Source organism: Coptis chinensis, chromosome 6, assembly GCF_015680905.1.
Source record: "Coptis chinensis isolate HL-2020 chromosome 6, ASM1568090v1, whole genome shotgun sequence".
Taxonomy (NCBI): domain Eukaryota; kingdom Viridiplantae; phylum Streptophyta; class Magnoliopsida; order Ranunculales; family Ranunculaceae; genus Coptis; species Coptis chinensis.
Window position 1 is genome coordinate 72,463,802 of NC_141461.1, and position 20,679 is coordinate 72,484,480.

General features: G+C 39.5%; 1 protein-coding gene, 1 long non-coding RNA gene and 1 pseudogene across 2 annotated transcripts; 1 reads left to right on the forward strand and 2 right to left on the reverse strand.

The window, feature by feature from the left end:
• The first annotated feature begins 80 nt into the window (after positions 1 to 80).
• Positions 81 to 5,292, forward strand: LOC147494339 (uncharacterized). Its single transcript, XR_015199846.1, has 3 exons — positions 81 to 107; positions 4,593 to 4,658; positions 5,168 to 5,292. It is a non-coding gene; the product is annotated as an uncharacterized LOC147494339 (long non-coding RNA).
• LOC147494340 (ornithine decarboxylase pseudogene) lies at positions 1,532 to 2,865 on the reverse strand (annotated as a pseudogene).
• A 3,245-nt stretch (positions 5,293 to 8,537) lies between the features above and the next one.
• LOC147494341 (protein FAR1-RELATED SEQUENCE 5-like) lies at positions 8,538 to 12,217 on the reverse strand. Its single transcript, XM_086566258.1, has 3 exons — positions 11,963 to 12,217; positions 11,496 to 11,597; positions 8,538 to 11,396 (listed from the first exon to the last, which is right to left on the reverse strand). The coding sequence occupies exons 1-3, from the start codon at positions 12,185 to 12,187 to the stop codon at positions 10,344 to 10,346; spliced, it is 1,380 nt and encodes a 459-aa protein (XP_086422384.1). The 5' UTR covers positions 12,188 to 12,217; the 3' UTR covers positions 8,538 to 10,343.
• Positions 12,218 to 20,679: the final 8,462 nt, after the last annotated feature.

The following is a 20,679-nucleotide window of genomic DNA, read 5'->3' on the forward strand; positions in this document are numbered from 1 at the left end:
GAAAGCCGTGTTTATCGCCAACAACTTCCCCTTCATCAAACTCAAGTTTATCGCCAACAAATTTGCCCTTGATTTATATGCTTTCAATCTTCTTCATCCTGATTCAGGTATCTTGTTCTCTGATTTAGCCTGATATTAAAGATACAGATCAAATATTGTGTTTTTTTTGTTTTGGTAAAGGATCGAATATTGTGTTTTTACTTTTAAGTTTGATATATAACTATTTTTGTGTTGCTTGTTATCGGTCTGACCAAGAAATGAAAGAGATTACGCTTGAAACTTAAAACTGATGTAAATGTAACATATCCTTTGATACACCTCCGAAATTGTTTTGGTACAAGCCCAAGAAATTTAGATTACTGGAGTTGGTCAAGATTTAGCTGTTCAATAGTTTGAGGGAATTGAATACAAAGATTAAAATCCTTAGATTAAAATGAATTGAATAAATTTAGATTAAAATTTTGACGATTGTGACCTCTTTTGTATTCATTTTAATCTAAATTTTAATCAAAGATTACTGGAGGTAAAGCCCAAGATTTAGCTGTTCAATAGTTTGAGGGAATTGATTGAAAATCCTTAGGAATTTTTCCTTTGAAATTGTTTTGGAAAACATCAAATAGTTGAAGTTTAGAAGCATTAGCTAATGAAACTGGGAGTAGTCTAGAAAGTTGATTTATACCACCATAGAAACCGACGAGATTAGGAAGAGTGATGCCCATGTCTAATGGAAGACTACCACTAAATTGGTTAACGGAAATTGCTAAGTAATTCAGGGATGAGATGTTGAAAATTGTTAAAGGGACCTCACCGCATTGATCCCTATTAAGTGCAACAAGGAATTCTTGTAAGCTTGATAAATCACCAAAGTCGGGCCGGAATACTTCCAACCAATTTATTTTCAGCTGTGGAGAAGACTTGAAGCGACGAAAGATTACTTAAAGAAGAGGGTAGCACTCCTGTCAGTTTGTTTCTTTCAATAACCAAGAGTTCAAGCTTTGACAATGAGCCAAGCTCTGCCGGAATATTTCCTGCCAAATTGTTCCCACTTAAATCAATGTAACTGAGTTCAGTACATTGGGTTAGATTGATTGGAATTTCTCCTTCGAAAGTGTTATTGTATAGATTGAGTATTTGAAGACGAAACAATCGACCAATTTCTTGTGGGATCTCACCGTAGAGTTGATTATCCCATAGGCGGATGAACCTTAGGAAAGTGAGGTTTCCAATATGAGGCGATATCGATCCAACCAAACTCTGGCTGGAAAGATCCAAACTTATGACTCTTTGATGACGCTTTGCCGCGATTTAATGCCTTGCCACCGGCATTTAAATGAGCAGATTGGTTCCACGAGCTTAAGTCGCCTTGAATTCCATCTCTAATAGCGATCGAGAGAGTGAAGATCGGTCTCATTTCCAGAGGTGGCCATACAAGGTTTTGTTTGGGACATCAACCTGGTTAAAGAGTAGGAAGATGATGTAAAAGTTAAATCAGAAATGCCGTGTTTGAAATCATCTTTGGGAATTTCTCCCTTGCAAGAGACAAAAAGAAACTGAAAGCTACTTTGGCCACCCCGATACAATGTTTTTGCCTACTTGAACTGCTTCATATGTTAGCTTCTTGTTGGAGTGGAAAAGGCGAGGTAAGTGGAGATAGCGGATGTTTTGAATCCGTTGAAGTTGGATCCCGGCCGCACCGTGTAGGCTCCCATGTTGGGAAACACTAACCATCGTTCACCGAGTTCCGGCAGCTGAAATCCAGTGAGCAATGTGTCTAGTGCATCACATGTTGGTCCAAAACTGTTGATTCATATGTCCTCGGCCCTCGACATGTTGGGTTAGCACGACTAGATGAGCATGCTAAAGGAGTAGCCTTCACAGTTGCATGATCGTATAATATGCGCTTCATTGACCAGAATCCCATCGTTGATCCAAGATTTCCTTAGCTCTCCTCGCACACGCTTTCCAATTATGTTGGTGGCTAATGTGAATGATGTTTCAAAAGAAAGAAACGCCCGTGTTCGAGATCACCATCAAACCGGGATAGTTAGCGAAGTAGGCCCGGAGAGCAAATAATGAAATGGTGATCGCAAAGATCCTCATATTGGTGGCCGACCAAAACCACCACCAATGTTGAGAATGTGCATATGAGGCATGCCAAGTCTTGTCGCTGTGTCAAACACCGCCTTGGCAAAGCTATTGCACCGCTGGTAAGCACGCGAGTGTGTGGCTCCACCGCCCACATGGAAAGAGACTCGGATACCACCGTGACGTCGCGGCATGAGCTGCTTGAAGAAGTGGAGTAACCTCTTCGTGCAATGCCCCGCACTTAGGACCAAGAGGGCATCTTGCACCACCATCATCCGGGGCCTTGAGTCGAATTAGGAGGAACATTTGGGGTGCCACTTTCAGATCTTCTCAACTTATTCTCGCGGAGTCGGGCGGTGGTGAGGTTGACCCCTATGCTAGCTGCATACCTGATATGAGCCTCAGCCTTACAGGGGTTTGCATAAACAATTCGATCTGGTGAAACTCCAAGTGCTAAGACGGCTTCAATTTCAGCGCGGCTAGCACAATCAAAGCCCGCTCCTAGAGCCGCAAGTGCACCTAGGAAGGCGGGCTCGGATTGCATTTGACAAAGATAAAAGGGACGGACAATGGGCATGGTACGCGTCCATTTCTCCATTAGGCTCACTAGAATTCCCAAGTCCAATACATAGAAAGGGTCTTTCACCTCTTGCTTGTTTGGAGATGTTGGACGTAATAAAAAATCTGTCGATCCATCCTTTGATAGGTTGGTAACCTTCCTACCCTTCATCACTGCCGCACTCCAAGACCGTCCTCGAGGCTTGTGGTACCTGAACCCATAGCTCAAAACTAGATAAGAGTATAGGACCAGGTAAAGAATACCTAAAAAAGAGGGATGAAGAAAGGTGGATAGCCCTAGGTAAGCTTTGGATTTTGGAAGTTATTTTCCTTACCTCAACGAGTATTTATAGAAAACGCTAAGGGGTCGCCTTCACCACCATTTGGTGGAAAAAGGATAAAAAGAGGTCTATAATTGAAATGCCTTTTTGCGATCTTGGAGAATCAGCACAAAGGTTTGCACTAGGGTAGGTCTCAGAATGCAAATCCAATACTTTGAGAAGTCTAAAAGGAAGGGCTCGTTAATAGCACGGGTTCCAGGAAATAGGGATTGTTTTGTTTTACAGTTTTACTCTTTATTAAATATGGAGTTTATTTAGTACACACGGAAGATGTCAGAGATCCTGAATCTCTTTTTCAATATCTCTATTGTGGGAATATTTTGATACGACCACTGCCATTTTAGCGTTGGGTCTATATAACATCGAACGATGGCTCATCGACAATTGGAGTAGGGTTGTTATATACTTACTAGGGGTTGCCCGTTCCTACTGCCCCACGATTAACAGTCAAGACACTTACCTTTTAAACCGTCACACACAAGTTTTTATTGAGTGCTTGTATTGAAACCACCAAATTACATTGGGCCTCCCAAGCCCAAATCGCATTTCCTATATATTATGGGAATGTGATGAGTTATGGGAATGTGATGTTTGTCTTGTTCATCTTTATATAGTATGAGAAAATGAGCTCGAATTTCCTATATATTTTCTTCGATAGAAACTGAAAAAGAGAATCAATGCATTGAAAGTGAACAACAAAAAGATTTTTTTAAGGGTACAAAGTGTACTAAGTGTCGATTGTGTGAACTAAAGTGAACTGAAGTGTACTAGGTTTTAGTTCCATAGATATCAGTCTCTCTGTAAAATTGTCGATTCGAGAGGGTGTACAAAGTGTCTTGGTAACCAATAATGGAACATCGATAAAACACAGATTTATCTGCAGTGACTATAAGAGCGACTGCTTGACCTTTAGATGGACCGGCAGTATTGACAAAGGATATGTATCGAGCAATAAAGCCATCACCGCCAGCACCTAAGTAGAACATATACACAATAAGCTAGTTAACAATGTGGAAAATTAATACTAAACCAAAACGATATTGTAAAAACAAATACAGTAAACATGTATATTTGATCATATAGAAGAGCGACCGGTTTTAAAAGCCCGCTTTTTCCTTTATGATATGGTACTTTATCTAACTTGTGAGTTCAATCCATCTGTCCGCCTATGAATCCATATTATAATTGGATACTTGTTGAATTTTGGTGTTTATTAGTTATAAGCCCATTCATATCATGTCATGTGGGATGGGCAACAAAAATGTTTGCTCATTCCTTAGTCACCGACATAAAAAAAAAATATAGTAGTTCTAGTATTTGAGAATCTTTATATTGTAATATGTGTTTATATTATAGTGTAGGTATCAAGCTTTCTCTTAAATGGACGGTTTAAATTAAAAACTTATATAATATCTTCATAAGCTTACACAAGTGTAGTCTCAAAACCTTTTAGTTTACAGTCTTATTAATTTGTTTAACGAACGACACTATATAAGCTAATAATCAAATACACTATATAATGACCTTCTGTACATTCTGTTACTCACCTTTTATATTGCTTATGTTCTTGAGTCTTGACTAATGAGTAATGACCTTGATTACATGCAGCTTTTACGAGTACTTGCTTAAGGTCTGGATACAGGGGAACAAAACTGAAGCGGTAAAGCATTATAGGTGAGAAGCTTTCTTTGGTTTTCAAACTTACTGAATGTATGTTATCAAGGTGGTTTTTTTGGGTGGTTTCCCCTATGCTTGACGAGGGACAGAGTCAAGTTCATTTTGTTGTAGAGAGAGTCCAGTTATTTTGTTGTAATACTTGATGTACATAAATGACGGTTCATACAGAAACAGTCTTGTATATATATACATTTTGCACAGTCGTGTAAAAGTTAGGTTATATGTACATATGGTTGTTGGAAGGATGTTATTATTGATTTCCAGGTTATGACAGTTTAAGCATATCTGAAATGTTGACCAAACAAAGGAAACTCTGCCCAAAATTCGATAGAATTTGGATAGCGTAACACCTCATTCTATTTCTTCATATATACTTGGAGTTATCATAGCAAGCTTATAAGTCTATTAGTTTTACGACTGAGATGATCTCTTTTTTCTAGTGGTTTTCTTTGTACATTGTTTATTTAAATATGGTTTACTAATACTTGTTTTATTTTTCTTTGTAGCGATGGGTCCTCGATCAAAGAATGTGAAGAATGTAGCGAAAACTACATTAAAGGGTGTTAAGAAATTGTTTGGTGGCGGTTCCTCTAGCGGTGATGCAGTTGGAAGAAAAAGACATAGGCGGACGAGGCTTAACCATCGGTGCATCGTAGGGGGGACCATTTGGAAAAAGAGGTTCTTGAGGTTCCTGAGGTTGATTCGTTTAGTGAAGATAGTGTAGATAGTGTAGATAGTGATATTAATGTAGGTTTAGATGTAGGTTTAGATGTAGGTTTAGATGTAGGTTTAGACAAAGGGAAGAGTATAGTAGAAGAGGAGAGTGAGAGAGAGGAGAGGAGGAGGAGGATGAGCAGGATGATGATGTTGAAGAATATGTGGTAGAAGACGTACCACCAGTGGAAGAAGCACCTCCGGTATTGGATTTCGTGAAGAAAATCCAATGATGATTTGGAGTTTCAAAGAGGTGTGTATGGGGGAGGCCCGTTATGAGTCGAGTTGTTGTATGACTATCGCGGTGCATGTCGCCGCGATGTTTGGGAGAGAAGGGTAATATTTTGTTTTTCTTGTGTACTTTGATTTTCTTTTACAAAATATTTTGTTTCGTTCATATATATCTAATGCGTGCTCGGTTGTTTTTCGGAGGATCGCGAGGCGCTGAAGTGTGTTTCACACTTAGCGAAGTTATCCCAATGGAATTTCAAAAATGAATGTGAAAGGTCTCCGAGATTTGCCGTGCGATTGAGAAAGGATCGGGTTGTTTGATCTCGTGGAAGGTTATCACGAGCATATGGATCCACCATTGATCTCGGCGTTTGTGGAGATGGCATCCGGAGACCAACACCTTCCATATGCCAGGTTGGGGAGATGACTCGTGACTTTGGACGATGTTGTCCAAATCTGTGGAGTCACGTTAGAGGAAAAGCGGTGCAAGGGGACAAATGAGTGAACTTACAACAATCGATAAATCTCTTACATCTTGATGCAGGGCTCCCTATTGATTTGATTAGGGCGGAGATGGAAGCTAGCGGGTTCACTTCAAAAAATAAGGCTAGAATTCATCCGGAAGCATTTTGCGAACAAGATTCATGATAGCCCTATATGTGACGCCTTGGAATGTGGTAGAGAAGGCCTCGAAGTTTCCGGGATGTTCAACGGATTTATTAGAGCTTTTATTCTTTTTTCTTTGGATGTGCCGTTTTTACCGACAAGTCCGGACCGGAGTGCCTATATGTTATCTCGAGGCCGTTGTTGAAATTCAAATGAGATAGAAGAGTATGCATGGGGTGCGAAATTTTGGCGCTTTTATATAGAGGTCTCGGGGAACCACATGTGCGAAGGTGAAAGGGGTTACTGTGCTATATGACTCTTCTACGTAAAATTTGAGTATTTTAGAGTTTATTTTTTTTTAATGTTAATTTTATTACTCTATCAATATGTTAACTATTTGTGTATATCTAGGCATGGATCTATGAGTATTTTCCGGTATTCATGACGGTCCCAAATTTCAACTATATCTCGCCTCACCGTGCTGCTCATAGACACATCCCGCCGCCTCCACACTATTACGACACAAACGTATGCATTGCAGTTTTATCGGCGATAATTGATGATTTGAATGAGTTCAATGTAAGTATTAAATTCAATGACAATTTGGTATTTAAGTTTGTTTATATTTATTTTTTAGTAATTGATCATTAGAGTTGTTAATGACACATTTGATTTTGTTTCAAAGTTGTTTGGCATCCCTACAAAAATATCGAGATACAAACCCGATCGATGACATTGCATTTTTGAGGGATTGCTATGTTTTTTTCAACATTGTCGAGCTTTTTACGCAGCGGCAAAGGGTGGTGTCGTCGGTTAGGTCACGTGCAACTTGTACCTAAAGATCCTCCAATGCCAAATTGGAGAACAAGAACCGGCGGGGACGCTGGTATGAGGTGAGTTTGGACCAATATTGGGCCACTTTTATCGAGTCGTGGCGGAATCACGCGATTCAACTCTGCAACCGGGACCTATTTCGCCTTATCCATGGGAGTGTCATCAAAACTACATGACTTGGTATCGAGGGAATTCTCATGTAGTTTTGGTGAACCCCGAGCTTCTTCCGATTCATCCCTCCCCGGACACCGCCTAACCGCTCACCCGATTGTAAGTATTGTGATTTTTAATTGAGTTTTCTCTAACCGTGATTTTTGCATTCGATTGGTAACTTATCTTGATTTTTCTTTTTTCGGCGTAACGACGGCGTCATCGATGAAACCCGATCGTTTGCTAGAGAGGTCCTGCAATTGGTGGGAATGATATGCCAGAGGAAGCAAGGTCCTCCTTCGAACAGGCGTACAACTTGACTAGGTGCAAGTACATTGGTGGGCGCTATAGTTGATTTGTTTCAGTTTAGGGTTTGTAGAATGTGTTTGTAACTTTGTAGTTTAGTTTGATGGATGTAATTCATACATTGATGGATATGATGTTTGCATGAATGTTTGAATGGAATTTAATGTTTAGGGTTTAGGGTTTAATGTTTGAATGTAATTTGTTTTGAGTTTAGGGTTTAATGTATGAATGGAATTTTATGTATGGATGAATGTTTGATATCTGATGAATATGGAATTTGATGTATGGAATTTGATGTATTGATGTATGGTTTAATGTTTGAATGTTTGATATCTGATGAAAAGTGGAATTTGATGAATATGAAAGTGTTGTAAAAACAAAACGAATTTTGAAATTTTTTTCTTCCAAACGACCCAGCCACATCGTTTGGCATAAAGGCCAAACGACCTCAGCAGATCGTTTTCCCTTTATACCAAACGACCACGGCAGATCGGTCACTTTAAATCTCAAACGACCCATGCACATCGTTTGGTCTAAAGACCAAACGACATGACCACATCGTTTGGTCTTTAGACCAAACGATCTGGCTGGGTCGTTTTGTATTAAAGCCAAACGACTTCACCGTGTAGTTTCGGTCATTATTGACAACATACGAACGTTATTTCAAATCATTCGATTGCGGTCCGAATCAACTAGTCGATCACTCAATTGCCATCCGAATCAACTTAGTCGATCATTCGATTTCAAAATCACTCGATTGACGTCCAATCAACTTAGTCGATCGCTCTATTTCCAAATCACTTTCGATTGCCGTCAAATCAACTTAATCGATCACTTGATTTCCAAATCAAATCAAATAAAAGCCCTAACATTATTTCCAAATAACAATAAAATAAAATAAAATTACATTTGTTCCAAATTACATCAAAATATCAAATTATATCAATATATCACTTAGTCGATCGCTCGATTTCAAAATTTGCCGTCCGAATCAACTTAGTCGATTACTTTCGATTTCCAAATCAAATCAAATAAAAGCCCTAACATTGATAACATAAAAATCAAATCAAATTACACTTGTTCCAAATTACATCAAAATACAAATTACATCAAAATATCATATCGACAACATACAAACAACTTAGTCGATAACATGTATCGTTGGTCTTCAACGAGCTCATTTTCCCATATTAAATTGGGAATGTTCAATGCCATAAATTGCAATTGCCTTCTTGTCAAGGCCAAATTCCAACTTTCAGCAATATCATATCGAGCTCTAAGCCATTGGCGACATCGAGGAACCGGACAATCTTCAACAAGTTCAACATTGACAAAATGATTTCCACCAACATGTGCGCTACCCAACACTTGGGTCACTCTCTCAGGATTTGCTTGGGTTCTCAGCGGCATGAGAAGGAAGCAAGCACCGACGAGCTCCTAAATGCATAAGGACAACATTAAATCTTGAAGCAAATAAGTATCCAGCAAAAGGCATGCTCATCCACTTATTTAAGGGTGCGTAACCTTCTTCATGTAGGATTTCCTTCATCGAATATAAAACCTCACTTTGATTGTACAAAGTACAATAAAGGGGGAGGTTGTCAGTAAGCTCTTCGTACAACTCCCTTCTCATCTGTGGCCATTCTTCTTGACTTCTTCCTAATGCAATGCAGAAAGCTCTATAACCGCAGTTGCCATCGCCAACAGGGTCATGGACTCTAACAATGTATTTATGCATTTCTTCAGGAATATCCAACCCGTAATCCTTAGGACCCTTCGTCTTTCCAAAGTCTAAGCCATCTCTCACATTTCGTGGTGTGGACCGTTTTGGAGAAGGCTTATTTCGTGGTGTGGTTGTTTTTGGTGTTTTGGGAGAAGGTTTATTTCTTGGTGTGGTTGTTTTTGGTGTTTTTGGAGAAGGCTTATTTGTTGGTGTGGTGTGGATGTTTTGGGTTGGTAGTTTTGGAGAAGACTTCTTTCTTGGTGTAGTGTGGATGTTTTGGGTGGGCGTAATGTTTGGTTGTGACGAGACCCACTCTTCATGGTCACGTTGAGAATGTTCAAAATGAGATGGATCTCGCTTTGAAGAGTTATCATCTCCAGTTTGAAGCTTTCTGCTGCAGCTACCTTTCGGCCGACCTTTGGTTTTTGCTTCCTCACAAGGCGGTACTAGCCATGTACTTTCTGGTACGGCAATCTCCATAAGCTTCCTAATCATAACCCTCTGCTCTTCTTCAGAAACCATTGCAAACCTATTCATGAACAAGTCCATCGAAGGTGCAACATCGGGACCAACACCCACTGACACATTGGGAGAAGCAGACAATGTTTTCCAAAAGGGGTCGATAGCAGTCAAAGGGATGGACCGCTCTTGCTCTTCAAACTCAATTAATTCATGAGCACATGGCAGTCCATGGCTCGTGCGCAAATAGCACCAACACCTTATCTCTCCATCTTTAACACGCTTTACGCGGGTATCTATTTCTTCAAATAACAAGTCTAAACACTTGCGTGAGACAAGGCCTCCGAGTTCACGAAAACAAAGGAATCCGGTGGTGGTGCTGAAGTTACAATCATACTTCTCTCGAAGGTAGCTCTAATTTCGACATCCGGATCTCTAGAATCGGGTGGATTAAGCTAAACATACTCAAAAAATCATGACGGTTTTGCATTTCCTAGTACACGCTTCACCGAGCATGAGACCCTTCAACTCTATTGGTTGTTGTACTCCCAAAGTGAATGTGTTGGTCAACCAACAACATACTGAATCGATCCCCGTGAGGAAACCAAGTCTCTCGAAATAACAAACAAAATTGAGTACTCAACCCCGTAATATTTTTTTCAAAGCATCCCATCTACTGAAAATAACCTCTCGCTCTTCGATTTGACTACAGTGTTCCACGAGAACTGGGCCTTCTCTACAAGTTCTGTAGTTGGAAAAATATCGTAACATTTTGAAAGGACGCACGTAGCGATATGCCATCTACATAGATGCTTGTGTGCGTTAGGAAAAACTCTGTCAGCGGCACTCATCAGGGCTAAGTCCCTGTCAGACACGATCACAGATGGACTTATGTCACCAAGCAAGCCACTAAAATGATGCAGGGCCCACTCATAGTCGACTGTTGTTTCAGACTGAAGCAGCACCTGACACACGGTGAAAGATTTCCATGTTGAAGTCACCCCAACAAACTGTACGAAAGGCCACCGATACCTGTTAGTTTTGTAGGTAGCGTCTAACATGAAAACTGTTGGAAAAGTCCGAGCCAACTTAACACCTTCTGGATGGGCCCATAACAATCCCGTTATCTCCTCGGTATTCTCATCCCGTCTCAACTCCTCAAAATAATGTTCTTTTGCTAACAACTCACGCAATCTCTGTAATTGTGTGAGACCGTTCATATCCAATTTCCTCACCTTCTGCCTTGCAGTGTAGACTTGGGATATACTAGAGATGTTATCATGATACCTATTCTTGATGGAATCCAATATTTGTTTAGGTTTTATTCCACACTTACTCATCTCTGACAAATACTCGAACTCTGGAACGGTTAGTCGAGTAGCAAATGCATGTCCTTCAAGGGTCTTCGCCAATGGATGGTTGTGAACACCATTAAGAACGACAATTTTCCAACTATCGACAGTGCCGCGTTGGAAAATACCTTTTAACTTAAATGGACATCCCGATTTCTTGGTTCCCGACCTTCTCTTATTAGCCTTCTCTTCGCCTTCCTTCTTGTGTGACCGATACACACCCGAGCACTCACAAGCCAAATTCAATCTTGCTACTCGGTTTCCTTTGGCACACTCCGACTTTTCAATGACCACAACAACATTAACTTGTCTTCCTCTAGCGGTTGCCCAATCGATTGCCTCGCTACGTGTATGAAAGACCTAAACACATAAAAAACAACAACTATTATTAATACACTAATAAAATTATATTTAGAAAATTTTAAAAAAAAAATGAAATCAATGCCTACTCAATCATACCTCTTCTGTAGTAAAAATTTCTGTTGTATCACTTAAAATCGGTTGACAATCCACATCATTCGAGTTTGCAGAAGATCGGTTCCCGGATAGCGGCAAAGAATTCTACATATAGAAGAATAAAACAAGAGTCTCAAACAATGCATTTAGTTTCAAACGACCCAGCCATGTAGTTTCATCAAGAGTCCAAACGACCCGCCATGTAGTTCTATAGTGTAATGAAACGACCTGGCCATGTAGTTCTGTAGTGTAATGAAACGACCCAGCCATGTCGTTCCGTAGTGTTCTCAAACTACACCGCCATGTCGTTCCGTAGTGTTCTCAAACTACAGGCCCATGTCGTTTGATAGTGTTACCAAACGACCCAGCCATGTCGTTTGGGCTCGGGTTTTGCATTCATTCATTTTGCATCCATTCATTCATTCATTCAATCAATCAAGTGTTTTGTATTCATTTTAATCAAGTGTTACCTCATTATTTAGGTTTGCATTTTGTCGTCGACGATTTCTCGGAATTTCATTTGCTCGACTTGTCGCATCTTCAAATTCTTCACCTTGACCTTCAACATTTTGTTCCACTTCTTCACTTTCAACATATCTTCTATTTTCTCCTTCTCTAATTTGTTGTTCTTCTCTAATTTGTTGTTGTACATCAAACATTACCTCAAATACTTCTTCTTCATCTTCATGTTCCATTTAGAGAAACTTGAGTATGTAGAGAAACTTGAGTATGTAGAGAAACTTGAGTATTCTATGTAAACCCTAAACTCTAAACTGAGTGAATGAAAGATTCTATATATATTTGAAATTTTGATATATTTCAATAATTGAGTGAAATATATTTGTAAACACCCCAAACTAGTTTATTATTTACAATTGAATAAAAAATGGAAAATAACAAGTTTAGATATAAAACATTATTATTTTAGATTTGGATAATTTAGTGAAATATGTTTGAAATTAAAATTTTTTTTTTTTATGTCGGTCTAAAATTTGTAAACCCTAAACCCTAAACCCAAACCCCAAACCCCAAACTAGATTATGATTCAAAATTTGAAAAGAAAATAAAAAATAATAAGTTTATAAATAAAACAAATTATTATTTTGAATAATTAAGTAAAATTTGTTAGCACGAAATTTGTAAATAACTCTAAACCCTAAACCCTAAATCTCAACCTAGTTTTATGATTCACAATTTTAAAAAATAAAATAAAAAATAACAAGTTTAGATATAAAACAAATTATTATTTCAAATAATTAAGTGAAATATGTTGGTACGAAATTTCTAAACCTTGAACTCAACTCTAAACCCCAAACTAGTTTATGATTCACAATTGAAAAAATAATAATAATAACAAGTTTAGATATAAAACAAATTATTATTTTAGATTTTATAGCATGTTTGATTACATGTTTTAACTTGGTTATAAAGATACTATGTCATAACAGATAAAGAGTGTAGAGTGCATGTAGTTTTATTGATGTAATTGTGTTGTTTCTAACCCAATTTTTAAATCGGATTTCAATTTTTCTAATTCAATTGAAATCGCTTTGAGTGCATTTGGAATCGTTTGAGTGCGTGTCCACGTCGTTTGAGTGTACACTCAAACACGTGACCAAGTCGTTTGAGTGTAAACTCAAATTACATGTCCAAGTCGTTTGAGTGTACACTCAGACGACATGACCATGTCGTTTGAGTGTTAATTTGAGTTTGAGTTACACTCAAACTAGATGGCCAAGTCGTTTGAGTGTATACTCAAACGATATGGACAAGTCGTTTGAGTGTTACTCACACTAACACTGAAACTACGCGGCCATGTAGTTTGAGTGTACACTGAAACTACGCGGTCATGTAGTTTGAGTGTACACTCAAACGACATGACCGTGTAGTTTGAGTGTACACTCAAACGACATGGCCGCGTAGTTTGAGTGTTAGTGTGAGTAACACTGAAACTACGCGGCCATGTAGTTTGAGTGTACACTCAAACGACTTGGTCATGTAGTTTGAGTGCACACTCAAACGACATGGCCGCGTAGTTTCAGTGTACACTCAAACTACATGGCCGCGTAGTTTCAGTGTACACTCAAACGACATGGCCGCGTAGTTTCAGTGTTAGTGTGAGTAACACTCAAACGACTTCGCCATGTCGTCGCAGTGTACACTCAAACGACTTGGCGAAGTCGTTTCGTTTTCACTTAAACGACATGGTCATATGTCGTTTGTTTTACACCCAAACCACACCGGCCATGTCGTTTGAGTGTAAAACGTAAACGACTTCGCCAAGTCGTTTGAGTGTACACCGCATCGACATACGTACGTCGCCGTTTGAAATAGAAACGTAAAACGACCGGAGGGTTCGCTTTGGCAATACCGTTGAATTGGTTCTTTGGGCTTGGGCTTTATGGCAAATTTGTAATATGGCAAATTTGTAAAAAAATTTTTTTTTTGAGGGGTTGCCCAATCCAATTTGATGAGTGCCCAATGGAATCACCAAAATAAATCACTTCTCATAGACATTACCACCGGATCATCCCAGAGCGAGAGCCAACTCCTGCGATGGTGCGTAGTTAGTTGTGGACCAGTACTGGTGTCCTATTCTGATTTTCTCAATTTGCATTCGATACAATGACATCCTGCAAAGCATTTTGTGTCAAATTTAAGCAACTATGCAACATATAATGTGTAACATGTGAGAAATCATTAACTCGAATCAGAACTTGGCTATCTCAAATGAGGGTGCTATAATCATCTCGGCAACATCAGACTAGCGATAAGTCCTTTTTTCTGAATTAACGCTTTAGTTTTCTTGAATTTTTTGTCGGATATTAACTGACAAAAATGGTGAAAACCTAAGTAATTTCTAAGGGTGTCCATGGACATCCAGATTCTCAGAATCGCAGCTAGACCACGATACCACAATCATCTAGACTGACATGAATAGAAAGTGGTTCATTCTGGAGAAGTGTAATAACAATTTCAACTACACTTTCTTTAACTCTGAAATGTGATCGAATGAAAACTATAAGTTAGAATTTAATTGATTGATCGAATATATGAGGAAAATGAACTCAACCTGAAGTCCTAATGTAAGGAAAAACTAAAAAAAACAGGCACAAGCAGAGGGTAAACATTTTTGAAGCATTTGATTTACATTGTTCCATAGGTTTCAACAACATGATATTTTGGAGTTGAGTGATTGTCCAACAAATAGTAGAACTCCGACGAATTTCCAGCAATGTCCAAGCTTCTCTCTAAGGTTATGGGGAGGGGGAAAAAACTTCTTTCCATGTATTAATACCGCGTTTACTATCATCGAAACAAATCACCAAGTCTTCGTTCTGGCATCGATCATGGCAGGGTGAGCTTGGCTTTTAAACCATGTAATTGGTCATCTAACTGTCATTGTGAAAGCTCAGTTCTTCAACTGTCTAGTTGTTATGCATCTTAGATTCGAATTTGCATTTAGCACGCTTTGTAAACAATTAGGCTATGGGTTGAACTGTTTATAGTTGCACTTAACTATTTATGCGCAGATATATGTAGGGTAATAGCTAGTTGCACTCTTTTAAGCACAGTTGGTGGTCCAGGATGATACATAGTTTTGAATTGAATCATCTGATTGTTGGTGTCTTATTCTTTGTACCATTTTCACTCGTCAGATTGGATCAGGATTGGAGCTTTCTACATTAGCTCTCCTACTGTGCTTCTGGCTGAGGGACTTTCCATGCCTCTAAAAGTTCCACAAGGACAGACTGTAGAGACCATGCTGCAGACTAGTGGTTCTTGCATCCTAAGCAACCTCAAGATTGGAGTTTGGATAGCCGGCAATTGTATTTCAATTTCTCAAAGTTAGCCAATTTCTTCTTTAAATTTTCATGAGGCCATAGAGCACAATGTCAACTGGTATTTATTGACGTTTCAGATCTACAACTTGTTCGATGCCCTGTTTGCAACCTTGAGACTTGTGAGGGTGAGAGAAATTGAACTCTTGGACATGTGCATGCACTTTTAACGTATTTTGGCTGATTTGTTCTGAGCTTGTTGAATAAGATAGGCTGCAGGTGCATACTATTTTGCTTCTGTTAATAGCAAGATTGCCATCTGAAGATACATATACGCAACCAAAACCACCCTATCGCTTTCTAAAACCTATCAACAGAAAAGAAACAATGGTACATCGCAGTGGATATGTGGTCAACGAAAGGAAACTTTACTTATGAAAGTTGGAAGTTGTATTGTTCGGTATTAAGTTGTTGTGAATATAACACTGTGGAAACAACGTTACCCACTACAATAGATCAATCCTACACAAGGATCGATCTTTCTTACTAGACAAGACTTCAACACCCTCCAAAGTAATCCCAACACTTCTCAATATCAAATAAACAAGTATCTAAAGTAAAACAATTAATGTAAAGGAAGAACAAACCACAAGACGAGATATATCGTGGTTCGGTAATTTGCCTACGTCTACACTGCGAGTTCTGAGCTTTACTAGATATCCGGAGTAACAAATTACAAGTCTCTCAATTCACTCACAAAAAACGAATACTCAACTCACAAAGAATTGCTCTCTTATAATCTCTCTCTTTCTTGGTTTTAGAAAAGTTAGGTTTCTACAGAAAAAACCTATATTTATATTATTTCAGAAAACTTCCGAAAAAGGGCAAATTCGTCTTTGAAATAAGGTAGAAGCGCAGTCGGTCGCGACCGACCGAACGCAGTTGAGCTGGTCGTGAAGAGCATGTAAGTCACCAAAGGCATGAGCGCGGGTCGCGCCTTGCCCAGGTGTAAATGGAGCGCGGGTCGCGCCCTTTACACCAGAATGAGAAAATATCTTTTTTCTCTACAATTCTCCACCTCGGTGAGGTTTTAACACATAAAACCGAGCCGAACACATCCAGCAATAACACATCCATCCAGAAACTCGCAGTCCATCCGCCCCTAAGGGCCATGCCCACAAAAGGCTCTATCAAGCATGTAGGATTTGGAGCAAGTCCAAATAGTGTTGGAACTTAACTCCGGTGACAACCTTAGTCAGCATATCAGCAAGATTGTCATGGGTGTCAACTTTCTCAAGTGCTATATCACCATCCTCAACGACATCCTGTATAAAGTGATAATGGACATCAATATGCTTGGTCTGAGCATGATGAACCTGGTTTTTCGCCAAATAAATAGCACTCTGACTATCACAATGCAAAGCAACACTGTTCTGCTCAATACCTATATCATCCAGAAGACCTCGAAGCCATAATGCCTTTTTCACCTGCCTCTCGCCATATATATATACTCTGTCACCGATGGTAGATAGAGCAATCAGAGCTGTAGCATAGACCTCCAACTAACCGGTGCACCATGCATCATAAACACATAACTAGTAGTTGATCGTCGTCTATCTAGATCACCTGCATAATCTGAATCCACATATCCACTGACATAACAAGTGCCTCCACCATAAACTAATCCCACATCCAAGGTACCCTACAAGTACCTTAATACCCATTTCACTGCCTCCCAATGCTGCTTCCCAGGATTAGCCATATACCTGCTTACAACACTAACTGCCTATGAAATGTCTAGGCGTGTGCACACCATAGCATACATCAAACTGTCCACTGTATTAGCATAAGGAATATGTGCCATATGCTTTTGTTCCTCCACCGAACTAGGAGAGAACTTAGCTGAAAGCCTAAAATGCCCAGCCAAAGGCATAGAAACCGACTTTGCATTCTCCATACCAAAACGCAAAATTACTTTCTGAAGGTATTTCTTCTGAGATACAACTATCCGTCGCTTCTTCCTATCTCTGTCAATCTCCATGCCCAGTATCTTCTTGGCTCCACCTAAGTCTTTCATCTCAAACTCAGAGCTAAGTTGAGATTTCAACTTGTCTATCTCCACCATGCTTTTAGAAGTAATAAGCATGTCATCCACATAAAGCAGGAGATAGATGAAGTTATTACCATGAAGCCTACGAAAGTAAACACAACAGTCATACTTACTTCGGGTGTACTCATGTTGCATCATGAACGTGTCAAAGCGCTTACCACCATTGCACAGGCGATTGCTTTAACCCGTCTGAACCAATTCAATTTGCATACATGATCTTCTTTCTCAGCAACAACAAACCCTTCAGGTTGTCTCATATAGATCTCTTCCTCCAAGTCCCCATGCAAGAAAGCAGTTTTCACATCAAGTTGCTCTAACTCCAAGTCGAAGTGAGCAACTAAACTCAATAACACACGAATGGACGTATGTTTGACCACCTGGGAAAATACCTCATTGTAGTCGACTCCTTCCTTCTGTGAAAAACCCTTTGCTGCCACTCTTGCCTTGTACCCAGTACTGTCGGACTCAGGAAGGACCTCTTTCTTCCTGAACACCCATTTACTGCCGATAGTCCTTTTGCCCTTTGGCAATAAAACTAGGTCCCATGTGTGATTTTTATCAAGAGATTCCATCTCTGCTTGCATGGTTACCAACCAATCTCTGTAATGAGCATCTCTAACAGTTTCCTTAAAGCTATCTGGCTCATCATCTTCGATATTCAGTGCATATGCCACTAAATCCACCTGACCATAGTGTTTCACCGGCTTCTCGTGCCTATACTTGTGCACTTCTTTAATTTGTCTCTTTGGCCTAGGGTCAGCCACTACAAGTTGCAGACGCTCTTGCTTTTCTTCCTGTTGCTATGTGGTTCCATGATTTGGTACCTCATCATGATCCAACCAGTCATCTGCTGCATTAGACAACTCAAGCACAGTAGCTTGAACTTCTATAGACTCACCATTCTGCCCAGCTACTTCTGGTTTACTGAAAGATAATACGGAAGTCTCATCAAAGGTAACATCTCTGCTGACAAGGAACTTGTGGTCTTCTAGACACGACAATCTGTATCTCTTTACCCCATTTGCGAAGCCTAAGAATATGGCCTTCTTAGCTCTAGGATCTAGCTTGTTTTCCCTCACATGGTAGTAAGCTGTCGATCCAAACACTCGCAAAATACTATAATCAATTGGGTTACCTGACCACACCTCATAAGGTGTCTTGCAATCTATAGCTAGAACTGGTGACCTATTATACAGGTAACACGCCATGGACACTGCATCTGCCCAATACTCTTTGCCTATACCAACATTAGACAACAAACATCTCGCTCTTTCAAGCAAGGTCCTATTCATCCTCTCTACCATTCCATTCTGCTGAGGCGTGCCCCTGACTGTCCAGTGTCTCACAATTCTCTATTGTGCACAAAACTCTAGGAAGGGCCCATAGGTATACTCAGTACCATTGTCAGACCGTAGTGTCTTATCTTTCTTTTCTGTGCGATTCTCAACCCTTGCCTTCCACTTCTTAAATGTCTCAAACACTTCATCTTTCGTTTTCATCATATACACCCACACATAGCGGGTATGATCATCAATGAATGAGACATAATAGCAGTTACCTCCCTTTGAAGCCACCCTGGAGGGTCCCCAAACATCCATATGCACATAGTCAAGAATGCCTATTGTCGTGTGCTTACTTGACTTGAACTTGACTCTGCACTGCTTCTCATAGACGCAATGCTCACAGAACCCCATACTTGGCTTCTTCAAATTCTTCAAGAACCCTCGCTTGCACAACTCAGACAAACCCTTTTCACTCATATGCCCTAAACGCATATGCCATATCTTAGTGCACTCAGAATCATTACTACATGCACCCACTACTACATCGCCTATCACTGTACTACCTATCAAAGTATACAAGGTTCCATGTTTTTGACCCTTCATAACAACTAAAGAGCCATTAACAATATTTAGGACTCCACCTTCGCCCACAAACTTGTGGCCTTTGAAATCCAAGGTACCAAGAGAAATAAGGCTTTTCTTTAGCTCAGGAACATATCTCACATCGGTTAAAGTCCTCACTACACCATCATACATCTTGACCCATATAGTTTCATTTTCTACCGTCTTACAAGTAACGTCATTACCCATCAAAACAGAACCACCATCAATGCTCTCATAAGAAGTAAACCACTTTCTATTCAGGCATATATGATAGGAACATCCGAAATCAAAAATCCACATTTCGGTCATATAGTCTTGTGTGGACACACAGAGACTTAACTCGTCCCCTTTAGAGCCTGAAGCATAATTTGTCTCAATTTTTGCCTTACCTTTCTTCTTACCATCTCTCTTGTTCTCTTTCTTCGGGTGAGGACAATTACTTATGTAATGTCCCTTTTCATCACAATTATAACACTATACATGTTTTAAAGGCTTCTTTGACTTGGATCTATAATTCTCATTGTTTGTAGAAGTCTGTTCATACGACTTTCCTCTTGCTACTAGCCCCTGACCTGCATCAATGCTATTTTCAACTCTTGTCTTTTTCATTAAGTCATAAGAAAGTAACACACTTTGAACTTCGTCAAGATCAACATCTTCTTTGTTCATAAATGTGGCTATTAGATGCTCATAGCTTTCAGGCAAAGAGAATATTAAACATGCCGCTTGATCCTCATCATCCATCTGCATACCAACATTCAAATAATCCGCTAGGCGTCGACGGAACTCACTAACGTGCTCTTGCATCATTGAACCATCCACCATCATGTACCGATAAAGACGCTTCTTAAGGTACATCTTGTTCGTCATGCTCTTGGTCATATACATAGCTTCTAATTTGAGCCAAATACCGGCAGCGGTATCTTCTCCCATCATCATTAGCAAGATACAACCGGATTGATGAACAAGCTTGTAGATCGAACTCTTCCTAATCATCATCACTCATACTCGCCGCCTTTGTATGTTTTCCCTTTAGAGCCTTGTGCAAACCTTGTTGAATGAGGATATCCCTTACTTGAATTCTCCAAATCCCAAAGTTATTCTTCCCATTAAACTTCTCTACTTCAAACTTTGCATTTGACATTTTATGAGCCATTTTTCAAGTCACACAAAATAACCCAAAAATTTCACTTGAGAATTTAATCGAACACCTTGTCTACACAAATTTTGAGCACTAAACTCAAAATCCTAGGTCGTATACCTACGCTCTGATATTAATTGTTGTGAATATAACACTGCGAAAACAACGTTACCCACTATAATAGATCAATCCTACACAAGGATCGATCATTCTTACTAGACAAGACTTCAACACCCTCCAAAGTAATCCCAACACTTCTCAATATCAA